At 41.5% G+C, this 14,655-nt stretch overlaps 1 protein-coding gene across 1 annotated transcript in view; it reads left to right on the top strand.

Moving 5' to 3' along the window:
* The window catches only part of ppfia1 (PTPRF interacting protein alpha 1), an 80,263-nt gene that overhangs the window by 43,908 nt on the left and 21,700 nt on the right, over window positions 1–14,655 (top strand). The window contains exons 15-23 of the mRNA XM_071201705.1: window positions 1,344–1,567; window positions 2,088–2,319; window positions 4,830–4,859; window positions 5,708–5,823; window positions 7,736–7,908; window positions 8,374–8,467; window positions 11,688–11,769; window positions 12,614–12,814; window positions 13,793–13,855. Of these exons, the coding sequence (XP_071057806.1) occupies window positions 1,344–1,567; window positions 2,088–2,319; window positions 4,830–4,859; window positions 5,708–5,823; window positions 7,736–7,908; window positions 8,374–8,467; window positions 11,688–11,769; window positions 12,614–12,814; window positions 13,793–13,855 (1,215 nt within the window). The remainder of the gene's footprint in view (window positions 1–1,343; window positions 1,568–2,087; window positions 2,320–4,829; window positions 4,860–5,707; window positions 5,824–7,735; window positions 7,909–8,373; window positions 8,468–11,687; window positions 11,770–12,613; window positions 12,815–13,792; window positions 13,856–14,655) is intronic.

Below are 14,655 nucleotides of genomic sequence, written 5' to 3'. Positions count from 1 at the left end.
ATATTTTGATTTTAGAGACTTAAAATGGCAGTTTCCTTAATGATTAATCTTTATTACCGTACTTTTCGGACTATAAGCCGCGACTTTTTTCCCCATTTTTGTTGTACAGCTAACGGCCACTAGGGAACCTCCTAGATCTATGGATTTTACAGGTCAAATTAACCACCTTTAACGCTATGGGCTCTATGACCGGTCCGCGCCCGCCACCTTTAAGCGGCGGGCTCCAGCAGGAAAAGCTGGAGGCCGGAAAAGAGCGAGACAGGTAGCGCGCCAAAGTAAAAGTGGAACCGAGAGACAGAACGAGAGCAAGACAGACGGACAATCTAGCTTTATAGTCCGAAAAGTACGGTATCAAGATATGTGTCGGTATTCTTTTGCCTACCATCGATCCCAGTCTCTCGAAAAAGGATTTCTAAAACAGAAATCTATGAAATTCTTCTGACCTGAGCTCCTCCAACAATGCAACGTAAAATACAAAAATAAAAAGTAGTGCAAAAAGTCTATAAACATGTAAACAGAATATGATATGTACGAGAACAGAATATGACATTAAATAATGTAAATTAAGACAAACTGAAACATCTCCCTCCTGATTCAAGATTCAAGGCTTTTATTGAATGAAAGCCTTTGGTCACCGGCTCCTCCAACGGTGCAGCGCAATCAAACGGATTAAATAGTGCAAGGAAATCAAATAGAATATAATAGAAATAGTGCAGCATAGATGAGAGTAACACCTACGTCACTTCCGGTCAATACAAATTCTGAAGTTTTTGCCAATCCGATCAGAAATGTAAGAAAAACGTAGATTTGTGGATCTTCAAAAAGCCCGATTACGATGGCCAGTCAGGCTAACAAGGAAATCGACGATCGGTCTCGATATATGGTTAAATTAAAATCAGTGGGCGAGGCTGTAATTTCTCCAGCTGTTCCTCTCATGAGCGAGGCGGAAGATAATAGTTTTAACATTTATTTATTTATTGCACCTCAAACATTACAACACATCCAGAGTTCAGTGTTTCTGAACTTCCTCCAAGAAGAAAAGACAGTAAAGAAGATCTGTGGCTTCAGGCTTGATCGCGTTGGTTTCCCCCAAAAGTGGGCGGAGCCATCATTTTCGCCCGGAAGTGACGCATGTGTTACTCATCTATAGTCTATATACAGTAATTGAAATATTGATATATTAGAACAGATGTTATGGATGTTCTTTCAAAAGTGCAGGTGTTTATCGGTCGTATGGCCGGTGGGGTGAAACTGTCCTTCACTGTCTTTTAAACCTTTTTCTGTCTTCAATATCATTTAATCTCCGTGTCTCTCCCTCCTTCTTCTCCGTGTCGTTGCCCCAGGTGCAGACGTTGAACGAGCAGGAGTGGGAGCGCATGCAGCAAGCTAACGTCTTGGCTAACGTGGCGCAGGCGTTCGAAAGCGACATGGACGCGTCGGACCTGGAGGAGGACAGAGAGACGATGTTCAGCTCCGTGGACATGCTGTCCCCCGGGGGCCAAGCCGACGCTCAGACCCTCGCCCTCATGCTGCAGGAACAGCTGGACGCCATCAACAACGAGATCAGGTACAGGCACAGGGGGGAGTTACTCAGTACATTTACTCAAGTACTTGAGTATTTCCATTCCTTTGTACTTTATACTTCTGTTTTACTAAATCTAAAAGGGAAATATTGTAGTTTTTCTCCAGTCAATTAGAGTTCCTTTTGACGTGCAAACGACCTGTGAGCATACATGACAATTCATTAGCGACACATCCACAAGGTGCTATTTCTTACGTGCAATGGTTTGAAGGCAGATCTTTTTATTTCATCATCTAAAGTGGATGTGTGCGCCTTGCTGCAATATATTTGTCATCAATCACCATTAGATTAGATAACTCACAACTATACAACTAGATTTACGTATCCCCAAGTACTATTAATTATTTTGTAACCGCAGGTTAATAGAAAATAAAATGTTAATAAACACTAAATATACAGTCTAAGGATATTTCTAACGAGTATCTACAGGATGCTCGATGCACAGAATAATACAGAATCTGGATTGAATAGTTATAATAATAACTTCTCCCTCTGATCCCGGCAGGATGATCCAGGAGGAGAAGGAGAACACGGCGATCCGGGCGGAGGAGATCGAGTGCCGTGTCGGCAGCGGGGAGAGTCTCGGAGGTCGTTTCCGCTCCATGAGCTCCATCCCCCCCTCTCTGTGTGCCGGGTCCTCGCTGGGCGGCTCCCCCCCGAGCTCCGGCAGCTCCACCCCCCGCAGAGTCCCCCGCAGCCCCAACAGAGAGCTGGACCGCATGGGGGTCATGACCTTGGTAAAGCTCCTCACTCTCACGTGTTTTTAATCTACCAGCATCGAACAACTGCACCGAATACGATACGATACGATAACACTTCGACGGTCAGATTCAGCTCCATGTAACTAATAACACGTTAAGTCCCGTTTTTCAGATCGCTTGTTCAGTTCTGCCTCTGAAACACCGGGGCTACATTCGGCTGAATTGCAGGGTTCGGAGTGGCCTTGTGTTTTATTTTGCTTTTTATTTAATCGTTACGTAAACATTTTTAGACATATCTTGAATTGTAATATAATCCTTTATACATGTTACTTTTTAAATGTTGAAAATGCTTGTTTTTAGATTTTATTTTTGCAGCGTTTAAAAACAACTAAGTATAACAATTATGACTTTTTTTACAAAATGTAAATTTTATTGCAATAAAGTTTCGCATGGATCTAGTTAAGAATTAAATAATCATGATTAAAACAAAAGCGGTGACGCTACACACTGACTGCTTCAGTAGTTCTGTAAACTTTACTTATTATTTTCTTGCAGTTATAGAAACAATTGAGAGCCTTATGTTCAGGTTAATTAAAAATTCACTTTACAAAAAACTTTATTTACACCCCTACAAAGTTGTACGAACTTTGGAAATGTAATCTACTTTGACGCCGTTTTCCTTCCATATTACCTTTCTGTATTGATGCCGTCTCCTCACCTCAGTGTGGTCAGTGTACTAACACCGTGTGTGAGTGTGTAACCATGTGTATGTGATGCCCCTTGCTGTAGCAGTATTGCTCTGACCCGTACATCATCCAGCAGACAGTCACTTACCTGCCCTGTGCTGCAGCTGGCCCTCAGGCTCATAGCTATGCACCGTACTTCCAGGTACCTGCAGAACTTCCCCCCTCCTCCTCCCCCTCCTCCTCTTCCTCCCTGGGTGGGTGCAGTCCGCCTCTTCCTCTCCGTGCTTTTCCGTCTGATATCCCCCCCGCTGTGTGCTCAACACATCACTCTGCTCCGAGAATAACGGCACAGAAATAACTTGTTTGTGAAACTAGGAACACAATGTACTTGAAGCAGGTTGTATTCGGTAATTCAATGAATACATGTTTGCTTTAAAGACGTTCCCTTATTATCAGAAGTAGAACGGTTTACATTGTATCTTTCCAGATCACCAAACAAGAAGGAACTACGTTGGTTCTTCATGAAGTCACATACACCTGAGTAGTGGGCGTGAGCCGGTTCCTCTGGGATAGACTGCAGAATGGGAAAAGATAACGTTGTATAGGATATTGTTATTTTGCAGAGTGTTATATTGTATTAACCTTTTAAAGTCAAGTCCTCTGCGGCATCCAGACATTTTTAAACACCGTTTCAAAACATATACATTCATTTTAGAGGAATTGTAAAAGCAGAACAGCCTTTTTCAAAGTCCTTGTATGGCTCGTAAATCTGTACTAATTGTCAGCATTTTCCATTACGAGTCTTATTTGTTGAATGTATGGATACACAATGAAATCCTTGTTTTCCAATCCAGCTGTTTTGAAAGTACTGCAGTGAAAAGCTGGCTCAGTGTCCTGCCGACACGCAGCTGTGAAACATTACAGACACGAGAGGGACATCGATAAACGGTTGCATCTATCTTAAAGGCATTGGTGAAACCACTCAAACATTCCTAACAAAAAAGTAGCATTCTGGGTAATTAAATAACTGTCTCCTCCCTCTCAATTTCCTCTTCCCGCTTCCTTTTATAGCTCCTAATCTCTTCCTCGCTGCTCTCGTGAGTCAGAGGAAATGAGCGATTAGGTATCTTCCTCCTGGGGGCGAGAGAAGCCGGCGTAGAGATGTGGCGCGCTGGCGGCTTATTTGCTCAGCTAATGCCGGCCTGTGAGGAATGCAGCGGGGGAAAGGAACGCTTCCCACTTGTTTCGGTGCACAGTGGAAAATATGAGGCAAACTGCTTCGTAGAATTAGGTGTTACGCTGCCTCGGGCGAAAGCAATCAGATAGCATCTCAGCCAACCTGCCCACTGTCACCTGTCACCTGTCACCTGTCACCTGTCATCTGTCACCTGTCATCTGTCACCTGTCATCTGTCACCTGTGATTGGGTCAATTAGAAGCTAGCTGCTCGGCTAGTTGCTTTTCAACTCGATTTCCTCGAGGCTATAATTCCTCTCCTCCCTCCGATTTCTTACTAGTCTGCACCCATCCTGACTTCGGTTGCTTTGCTGTGTGTGTGTGTGTGTGTGTGTGTGTGTGTGTGTGTGTGTGTGTGTGTGTGTGGTGTGTGTGTGTGTGTGTGTGTGTGTGTGTGTGTGTGTGTGTGTGTGTGTGTGTGTGTGTGTGTGTGTGTGTGGTGTGTGTGTGTGTGTGTGTGTGTGTGTGTGTGTGTGTGTGTGTGTGTGTGTGTGTGTGTGTGTGTGACATCTTGTTGTGATTTCTGCTCTGTGTGTGTGCATGGCTTGGTTTCTGTTCGCTGCTCTGATTCGTGCGTCTCACTAACGGCTCTTCTTCTTCTCTCCTTTTTTTTGCCACGCTTCAGCCTAGTGACCTGCGCAAGCACCGCAGGAAGGTAAACTAGAGAAACGCTTCCCTCGGCTCTGTCCGTGTCCATCTCCCCCAAACGATCCTCTTCAATCTGTGTTGAAAACATTAGATTTGTCTTTATGAAAACCTTGTGTGGCCATTGTGTTGTTTCTGTTCACCGCGCTGGTTCACAGGAGATTTTATTCATATCTGTTTTGTTATTCTGGAGCCAAACAGGACGGTTAATTATTGGTTGATAATTAGATTGAAAGCACTTTGATTACAGATTGGTTTAAAACAAATGTAAGCAGCAATGATACACATGTTTTTCTTCGTCTTGCAATTTAGTCAAATGAAAACTTTAGTTCTGCCAACAAGCAATTGTAATGTTAAAATGTATTTGAAGCTATTTTGATAATGTATTAATTGTTTAAAAAGTCATTCAAGTAAAAAGCACATTTTCTGCTTGTCAAAAAAAGGTTTTATGGAATTCCTTTTTAAGGAACCTTATTGTTTCTCACTTTGATAAATAAATAACAACAAGAGGAACTAGGATTATTATTAGTTGTGTAATTGTATTAATTTTCCGAAGACTTAATGATAATATGTATTACTATCCTGTTATGTGTTTCCAAGTACAACAAGACACTTAAAAGCAGAGCAAAGATAAAACCAGAAATATATATTTTCTAAACGATGAAATTAAATGTATTTGAGATAAAAAAAACATAAAAACAAACAACAACAAACGGTGTTGACAGATTACAGACTGAGTGTAGCTGCTTGATGAATAACTCGAATGAATTTCTTTCTTTCTTGTGTTTATTTACTGCCCTACTATCTGTACGGAGTAAATAAAGTAATCTCTCTCTCTAACTCATCTCCCCCTCTCAGTCTGCTCAGGACGATAAGGCCACGATCCGCTGTGAGACGTCCCCCCCCACCACGCCTCGCTCCATGCGCCTCAACAGAGACGCCGGACACGCCTCCAGCCACGAGGACATCAGATGGTGAGACCCACTTTCCTTTTTAAATAATCTCAAGTCAAAGTCAACTTTATTGTCAATCTTTCAGTTTGTGTGTACAGACAGAGAGATCGAAATATCGTTTCCAAAATATCCCATGCAAATATTTATAGAAGTATGTATACAAATATGTATATCCATATATACACAATCAACAGACACATTTATACATATGCACACATTGGGTCGCGTTCACACCTGCCTTGTATAGTCCGGTTGAATCGAACCCTGGTGCGTTTAGCCGCTTGGTGCGGTTCGTTTGGGTCGGTGTGAACGCAGTCCGAGACCTCTGAAGTACACTCAACAACCGGACTCTGGGCCGCTAACAGAGGTGGTCTCGGAGCGCTTGCTAGTGAACTGTGGAGCGGTTCATTGCTGGTGTGAACGCGGTCCGCACCAATACATAGGAAGTGTACAGTATTTACACGCGGATGTCTTCAAAAAAGTTTTTTAAGACATCCGCGTTCTTGTGGTTGTTTAGTTAAAGAGTGAAGCAGAATGAAGTGCTGAACAGTGTCGTGACAGTAACAATTCTCCGTCAGCTACATAAAAGTCAGAGCCACCTGTCGTCGGTGAGACGCCCTCCTGACTGCAGAACGTCTCATGTGTTATAATGTTTTTTAACGGACGTTGTCTGATGATATAATCATATGCGCGGGCCCTGGAGTCTGTTGATCTCCAGACTAACAGCAGCATGAGAATAACCTGCCGATGCTCCATGGCGGAGGCTCCGGTAGAAATTGTCGGGATTTGCGTTTGTACCCCCTGAATGTCTGACCAATGGTTGAACAGCATTTCCGAGCACATGACTTGTTTAAAGTTTGCAGTCCGTTTGAGTTTTGCCGTGTGAACGCAAACCGAAGCTTCTGAAGAATGAAACGATGGAACAAACGGTGGTCTGGTGCGCACATAGACATAAATAAAAGCTTTAGTTTCCTTTTTGTCCACCTTCTGTGTCGGATTATTTTTGACTGATATTGCAACTGCAGCATGATTTACAATATTGGAGGGATGATCGTTAAAAAAGATTACACACATTATCATTGAATATATATATATCAAATTGATCAGGGTGGATTTCTTTCTGTGACAAACAGAGATTTGTTTTTATGATTTCTGGGTCCGCTCGACTCAAATATGTTTCTTACTGAGATTTAGATATTTAGCCCATATTGTTTTTTGATAAAATATCAAGCCCTAAAGTCTTTCTTATTCAACAATATAGCGTGTTGTTATTGTCAGTGTTTCATGACATGCTGTCCCTTCTTGTCATAACATTTTTAGTCTCACTTTACGTAAACCCATTTAACCCTTACCTCTTCAATCTGTGTCCCTGTCTACTATGATTGTTCTCCAGGGGGTCCGCGGGGGCTTAAAAAGTATTACAAGTTGATGAATCAATTTAGCGAAAATTAAAGCTATTAAAAAGTATGAAACGGCATTTCCCAAGGTATTACATTTTTATATACATTGCCAGAGAGGTTGTGTTCTACAGTCTGCCTGAATGTAGTCATGGCGTAGGTGTGTCGTGTGATTCTGTGGAGTTTATTGATGGCATCCCGTTGGATCTGACGTCATCTGAACAGGACATCGCGCGATCACTGCTTGATAGCGCGAAGGTCCGTTTACGCCGGTTGTTAAACAGCATCGTTGTGGGGAAATGCAAGTCTGCGTCCAAATGGTTGGAAGATAAGGAGGAAGGACAATCCATACTGTATATAGTCAATGTGAGGTAAAGTGTGTCGCCAAGGTAACCGGTTAGAACTCCAAGCGGAGAAGAGGTCTTAAAATGTACGGGAAGGGTCTTAAAAAAGGTCTTAAAAGGTTTTCCATGTGACTTCAGGATTCCTGCAGATCCCCTGTTCTCTGAGTCTTCTCTCCCTCTTCCTCCCCCCAGTCTCTCCGGGCTGCAGGACGGTCAGGGCAGCAACCCGAGCAGCAGCAACAGCAGCCAGGACTCTCTGAACAAAGCGGCCAAGAAGAAAAGCATCAAGTCCTCTATCGGACGCCTCTTTGGGAAGAAGGAGAAGGGCCGACCCAGCATCCCCGGCAAGGACTCCCCCAACCAAGGTCAGCCCCCGGACACAGGGCTTTTATTTTCCAATACAGCATGGGTTCACAGCTGTTGTCCAAGCAAAGGCCCCTTCACGAGATACAGAAAGAGAGAAGGATTAGAAAGATGTTGGAAGAATGCCTATAAATCAATCTTGCATATGTAGGTTAAATAAAATTGGGATTCTGATTAATTTAAATAATATAGAATAAGTCACTGATGATTGTGTGTTTTAAAATGTTCAATACACAAAAATATATGAAATGTTTTAATTAAAATGTGATCTATAAACTATTTAAAGTTAACTCAATTAAAATATTTGAAAGCAGTTTGTAAAGAAATTGTAATCAATGAATGACATAAATCCGTAATGAGTCGGAGGCCACAGACCACACACATCACTGCAGCAGGTTTCTCTTTAAATGTTCTTTAGCGCTTCATGCTCACAGCACCTCTTATATCTGTGGACATTGTGTTTGCAGCGGGCACTCCTGAGGCGGAGGGCTCTCCTAAAGACGGTTTAGGGATGGGCACCCTGGGGGGTCCTGCAGAGAAGAACAGGAAGCTGCAGAAGAAGTGAGTTTCCTCTTTTGAACACTGTGAAATAATTGTTCTGTGGTCAACCTTCGACATAATAATAACGCAACATGTGTTTTCTCCAGCTGTGGACGTGCCTAGCTCTCATATGTGTCTGTCTGTACTTTTGTTTCCTCACTGTCTTTCAGATGTGCTTTAAAGAGTGATTTAAGTGCCTGTAAAGCGCTTTATTTGTGTTAATATGAAAGGAAAACATATTGACTATAATGAAGTCTTAAAAGTAAATACAGCAGCTACTTGAGATAGAAAAGGGTTCCTGTTTAGTTTTTATTCAATAATTACAATTTGAAGACACATATCTGTTGTGGAAATGTTATAACGTGTCCTGGAAACAGGACGCCTATAGAGTGGTGCAGGGATGACGGAGCTTTGTATGCCGACCCTGAAGGCATCATCTCCTGGTTCATGGGATTTCTCCGTGTTAAATTACTGCAGAAAATAATCTATAAACGTTTATGACGCTCGTTCAGCAGGATGATCTCCATATATGAACACCACTTTATGATCTTTTTAAGTAGCTATAAAGTAGGGATGCCAGCGATTTTTAGAATATTCGTTAGTCTCCATAATCGAAAATTATATTTTAAAATTCGATTTTATTTATATATTTTTTTATTATTATTCATGTTTTTCTTTTTTTTCCTGGCTTAGTTTCAACCAAAATATAGACTAATGCTAATAATAGTAATGGTATTAATAATTGTAAAAGGCCATTGGCCACACCACCAGTTTCTTTTGCTACACACCGCCCCCACCCGATATACAGAACAGTGAGAACAACACAACTAAAGATGAACAAAGCGGTACGTTCAAAGAAGAGTTCCTCGTGGATCTACTTCGAACTGACAAGTGTAAATGAAAATAAAAATTGCGTCGCTACAAATAAAAAAAATTCACACCCGCGGGGGGCGGCGAATAATCGATTAATATTCGCCAGGGCTGTCCGATTTTCGAATTTGATCATGGTCATAAAAAGTATATATATGTCAGTTTCTGGCATCCCTACTCTAAAGGAACTACAGCATGGTCACATGACTTCACGTCACCACCGCTAAGCTAAAGGCGGCTAATGTTGGGCTATAAAGGAACTACAGCACGGTCACATGACTTCACGTCACCACCGCTAAGCTAAAGGCGGCTAATGTTGGCCGTGATGACGTTTCTTCGTCTCATTTAGACACTTGTTCGCAACCACCGTTTTTAATTCCCCAGTGGGGTATTTACGGACGTATTTGATGTCGTAGAATACAAACCTCTTCAGCTTGTAGGGGAAAGGCAGACTCCTTCCCAGGCTGTCGGACTCATTCCTGCACCATAGCCAGTGTCAACCTATCACTCCCTGCCGCCTGGCTCACGCTCACTTCTTTCCATCGCTCACCCAATCACGTTTTTATTTCCTCCACTTTCACGTTTTTAATTTTGTGCAAATATACTACAAATGTAATTTTTTTTTTGCTTCCATGTTCATTCGGTCTCTTTATTGTTTTGTCATCGTCCCTCTGCTTCTTTTTTATCACCCCCTTCTCATTCCATGTGTAGTCCAAAGACAGGGTAAGTCGGTTCACGTTGCTTCTTCTGCTGCTTTGCTTTCATCTTCTTTCCACTCCCGGCTTCACGTTGACCCTCACCAGTAACTCTCTGACGGACCCCTGACTTCTGTCCCCTCCGAATGTTTGATGGCTTGTCCATGCTGCTCTTTACCCTGCTTTCCACAGAGGAGCTTAACTAACAGGAATGTGTGTGTGGTACATTTTCCTCTCGCAGTTTTTCCTTTTGGAGCATGATGCACTGAAACTGCCGGAAAGATAACGGAAATAATGTTTTTCGTCCATTGGTCTGTCAAAAAAGTCCTCAAATTGAAGCTAATTGCTAGTTGAGAACATGCTAACTGTGTGCTTGTTTTTATCAGTGATATGCAGCAAACAGCCCCATCTAGTGGCCATCATTGAATAGCTTCTGTTCGGGCTTGTTTCTATCAGTGATATGCAGCAAACAGCCCCATCTAGTGGCCATCATTGAATAGCTTGTTTCTATCAGTGATATGCAGCAAACAGCCCCATCTAGTGGCCATCATTGAATAGCTTCTGTTCGGGCTTGTTTCTATCAGTGATATGCAGCAAACAGCCCCATCTAGTGGCCATCATTGAATAGCTTCTGTTCGGGCTTGTTTCTATCAGTGATATGCAGCAACAGCCCCATCTAGTGGCCATCATTGAATAGCTTGTTTCTATCAGTGATATGCAGCAACAGCCCCATCTAGTGGCCATCATTGAATAGCTTCTGTTAGGGCTTGTTTCTATCAGTGATATGCAGCAACAGCCCCATCTAGTGGCCATCATTGGATAGCTTCTGTTAGGGCTTGTTTCCATGCCTGTGAATTAAAATAACTTCCTCCAGATATCGTCTGCTACATGGCATTGTGTTTTGAATACAGACAGAGAATGTGCATGTCATGGATGTACAGAATTAAAGACACCTTTCCTGCCCTTAATACTTCCCTTTACGCATGTTACACTTGTAGATGAATGCGTCCACACTGAAGACAGCTTTCTAAGTGGACTCTCCAAGCGCTGGTTCTGGGAGAAAACGCTTCTGACTAATAATTGTTCAAACCTGAAGCCAGTCATCTCCGAGAGGCTTAACGAAAAAACATCTGGTTACACCTGGATAGGACGAGGAGTTTTGTTAGTAGTTTGGTAATACTTTAAAACGCACCATTTGTAATTGTATGCTGATATAAGTAACTCAATCTAAACGGTAACAATACACACATTTTGGAGTGTGATCTTCAGGCAGAAAAACACAACGTTGACCAACAAACCAACACAATGATGAAGTAAACCAAACATACAGAATGTCTAGGTTTGAAACATTAAGGATTATGTAAGTACACAACGTAGATCAAATGGTTTTAATGCGGAACAGTAACTTACTAAACCTTTTAGTGAATGCCATTCTGTCAGAGTTTTCCAGATGTGTCTGTTTTGAGTCTTCCTGGGTTTCTCCTGTTTCCTCTCAAACTCCTGCTCTCTGTTGAGTCTGCATGTCTCTGGGTCAGTGTGCATATCTGCTCCAAACGTGGACTTGATAGTGTGCACATTGGGACTTTCTGATGGATTTTGGTGTGTGTATGTTTCGGGGTTTTAGGGCAAGTCGAGTGTTTTTGGGGATTGTTTGTAATATCAATTCTGTGTCTCAGGCATGAGCTGCTGGAGGAAGCTCGTATGCAGGGCCTGCCTTTCGCTCAGTGGGACGGACCGACTGTGGTGGTGTGGCTGGAGGTACGACACACACACATTTTAAGCTACTCTTGATTCTTGTATTCAATACTTGTACTTCATATAAACCAGATTTAAAGATCATACACTTATAGCCAGATACTGGTTGCCAGGTATAGTGCATTCCTGGTCTGGTGGTCAAATCTGTTATCAAGTTGAAAGATAATATATTGCATTAGGTTGACTAAAACCATAACAAGTGGGTCATGTTGTTAAAACTTGTAACGTGTTTGAAAATAGTTAAAATATCAGTATATAAGGTTATTCAAATCAGCTGTGATGAACATGAATGGACCAGGACACTTACCTGTACGTGTACACCTTGGTATTCTCACTTAATTAAATGTCTCTCCTCTGTCAGCTGTGGGTGGGCACATGAACGCATCAGCACATTTACTTGTATTTGTACACCTTGATATTGCATATGAAAATACAAAAGATGATACAGACATGATGCAGTACTATACAAATGAATGCAATAACAAAACTAAATATTTAATTAATAATTGAATAATCTGTAGTATCATTGTCTAATATCAATAAACAACAACTGCTGTAACGCAAACATTTCCCAACTTGGGATCTATAAAGTACCTCTTATCTTATCTTAAGTAAATGTCTCTGTTGGGGAAATATTTTCCTAACTTTGACCCAGTTCAGTGTTGGTTATTCTCTCGGAGCTGGCTAAAACATGGGTCTGGGTAGAGATCTTCAGAATCGGTTTGGTCGTGTGAGTTCTCCGGCCGAAGCTCCAAATAAACCATCAGTGTTTGCTCTCCCCGTGTCCCTCCGAGTCTCCAATGCTTCAGAAGCTTCCACCTTGTTATTGATGTCTCTCTCCTCTCAGCTGTGGGTGGGCATGCCGGCCTGGTACGTGGCGGCGTGTCGAGCGAACGTGAAGAGCGGCGCCATCATGTCGGCGCTGTCGGACACGGAGATCCAGAGAGAGATCGGGATCAGCAACCCGCTGCATCGCCTGAAGCTGCGCCTCGCCATCCAGGAGATCATGTCCCTCACCAGCCCCTCCGCCCCCCCCACCTCCAGAACGGTACTTTACTGACTCGTTCATGTGTGGAGAAAAAACACACACCCTTTATTACTAACAATACTTTGCCTGATCAGTCTTTATGAAGCCTCTCTGATTGAGCATGCTGCTTTTATCGCATTAACATTTTAACTACTTATGTACTTACGGATGGGGTCAGACAAGTTCACAGAGCTGCAGAAAAGTATGGAGACGTTGTCAACTTTTAAATGTAATCAAAGCCTATTTCGGTAATAGATTAATCCAATTGGGATTTTTTATTGTATTTTTATCAGATCGTAGAAATTCTCGGATTAAACTTTTTTTAATGTGAATATTTAATTTTTGTATTTAATATTTAAGTCCTGTGAACAGAGTTCCCATAGATATTAAAATAAGGCCTTCAATTATAATTATTACTATACTATAATATTCATATGTCAAAAGTATATACATCATATGTTAAGCGCCAAGACATGGGATTTTATTTATCCCTATTTTCTTCTGACATCACAAAAAAACCCAAATAATGATTGGTAATCTTTTTTTTGCAATTACGTCATAGATTTAGATCCATATAGCAAAACAATTAAGCGTACAATTAGTTTTTCACTTCATTCTTGTGACACTAAACAAGTCTTAAACAAATGCTGGATCCGACTTGACGTAACAATGTTTATGTCTTTTGCACAAGCGTCACACCGACCCAGATATTAGTGAAACATTTCTGTAAAAAAAGTATAAAATAGATAGTAAATCGACCTTTAGGTGTAGTAACTGTGTATATGTCGGTAAACTAAATATCTTTGTTTGAGGCAAACATCTGAAACATTTGACTAACCAAAGAAATAACAGCGATCTGCTGGTCTTGATTCGCCAACAGTGATAACCATGAATGAAAAACTCTTCTCTCTCCACTCCACTCTCTCTCTGTCCTCCTTCATCACTCTTCCCTCTTCACACACTTCTCTCACTTGTGATTGGGGGGTGTCACATGATCAGACAACAGGAAACGTTTGGGTCACTCATGAAGAAATGGAAAGTTTGGCAGCCACGCCTCCCACGGTTAGTCTACCCTGATTGGCTGGACGCTTCTGTGGTGAACGGCTCGTTTCCAAGCTGCTTTCAGGACAGCCAGACGTGTGTCTCTGGACGCAAAATACAGATTGTACTGGTCGCTTTGCTGCATTTCTCTAATCAGACTACACAGGTGTGCAACAGTACACATTTCTTCACAATAGATTACCTGCAAACGTTTAAAACTAGCTTAAGATCTTTAATTTGTCTAAATGGTAGATACATTTTGCCAATGAACAGCTTAGATACAGAAAAGTTTTGCAAGATTTCGAAAAAAGAACTACTATCGATTATATATTATAAGATTCTGATTTTTGTTTGCATTTTTTTTTTTATATATATATAAAATGAGGAACCTCGCCAAACTAATATTCACGTAATTAATAATCTAGAATATTTGTACAATTATTTATTTTGCTAAAATGTTCCTACTGCATTTTGTATATTGCACTCGTCCATATTGCAATTTAAAAGAGACATGTTTATTAATTGTTAGGCTCTAGATCAGGGGTGTCGAACTCAATTTCATCGCGGGCCACATCAGCATTATGGTTGCACTCAAAGGGCCGGTTGTGACTTTAAGACTTTACAAATATACATATATAATATATTTAATATATATAAAATAATGTATTATAATACATAACTTCCTCTGCATTGGATTATTACCGGATAGGGTAATAACTTCATAATTAACTACGTCTGAAAGCAGAAGTCCAGGGCAAATAATTGCAAGTCTCTTCAGTGCGCATGTCACAAAACAAGATGCATTGTGGGACATGTCGTTT

Source organism: Pseudochaenichthys georgianus, chromosome 3, assembly GCF_902827115.2.
Source record: "Pseudochaenichthys georgianus chromosome 3, fPseGeo1.2, whole genome shotgun sequence".
Taxonomy (NCBI): Eukaryota; Metazoa; Chordata; class Actinopteri; order Perciformes; family Channichthyidae; genus Pseudochaenichthys; species Pseudochaenichthys georgianus.
This window is presented reverse-complemented; position numbering and strand designations above follow the sequence as displayed.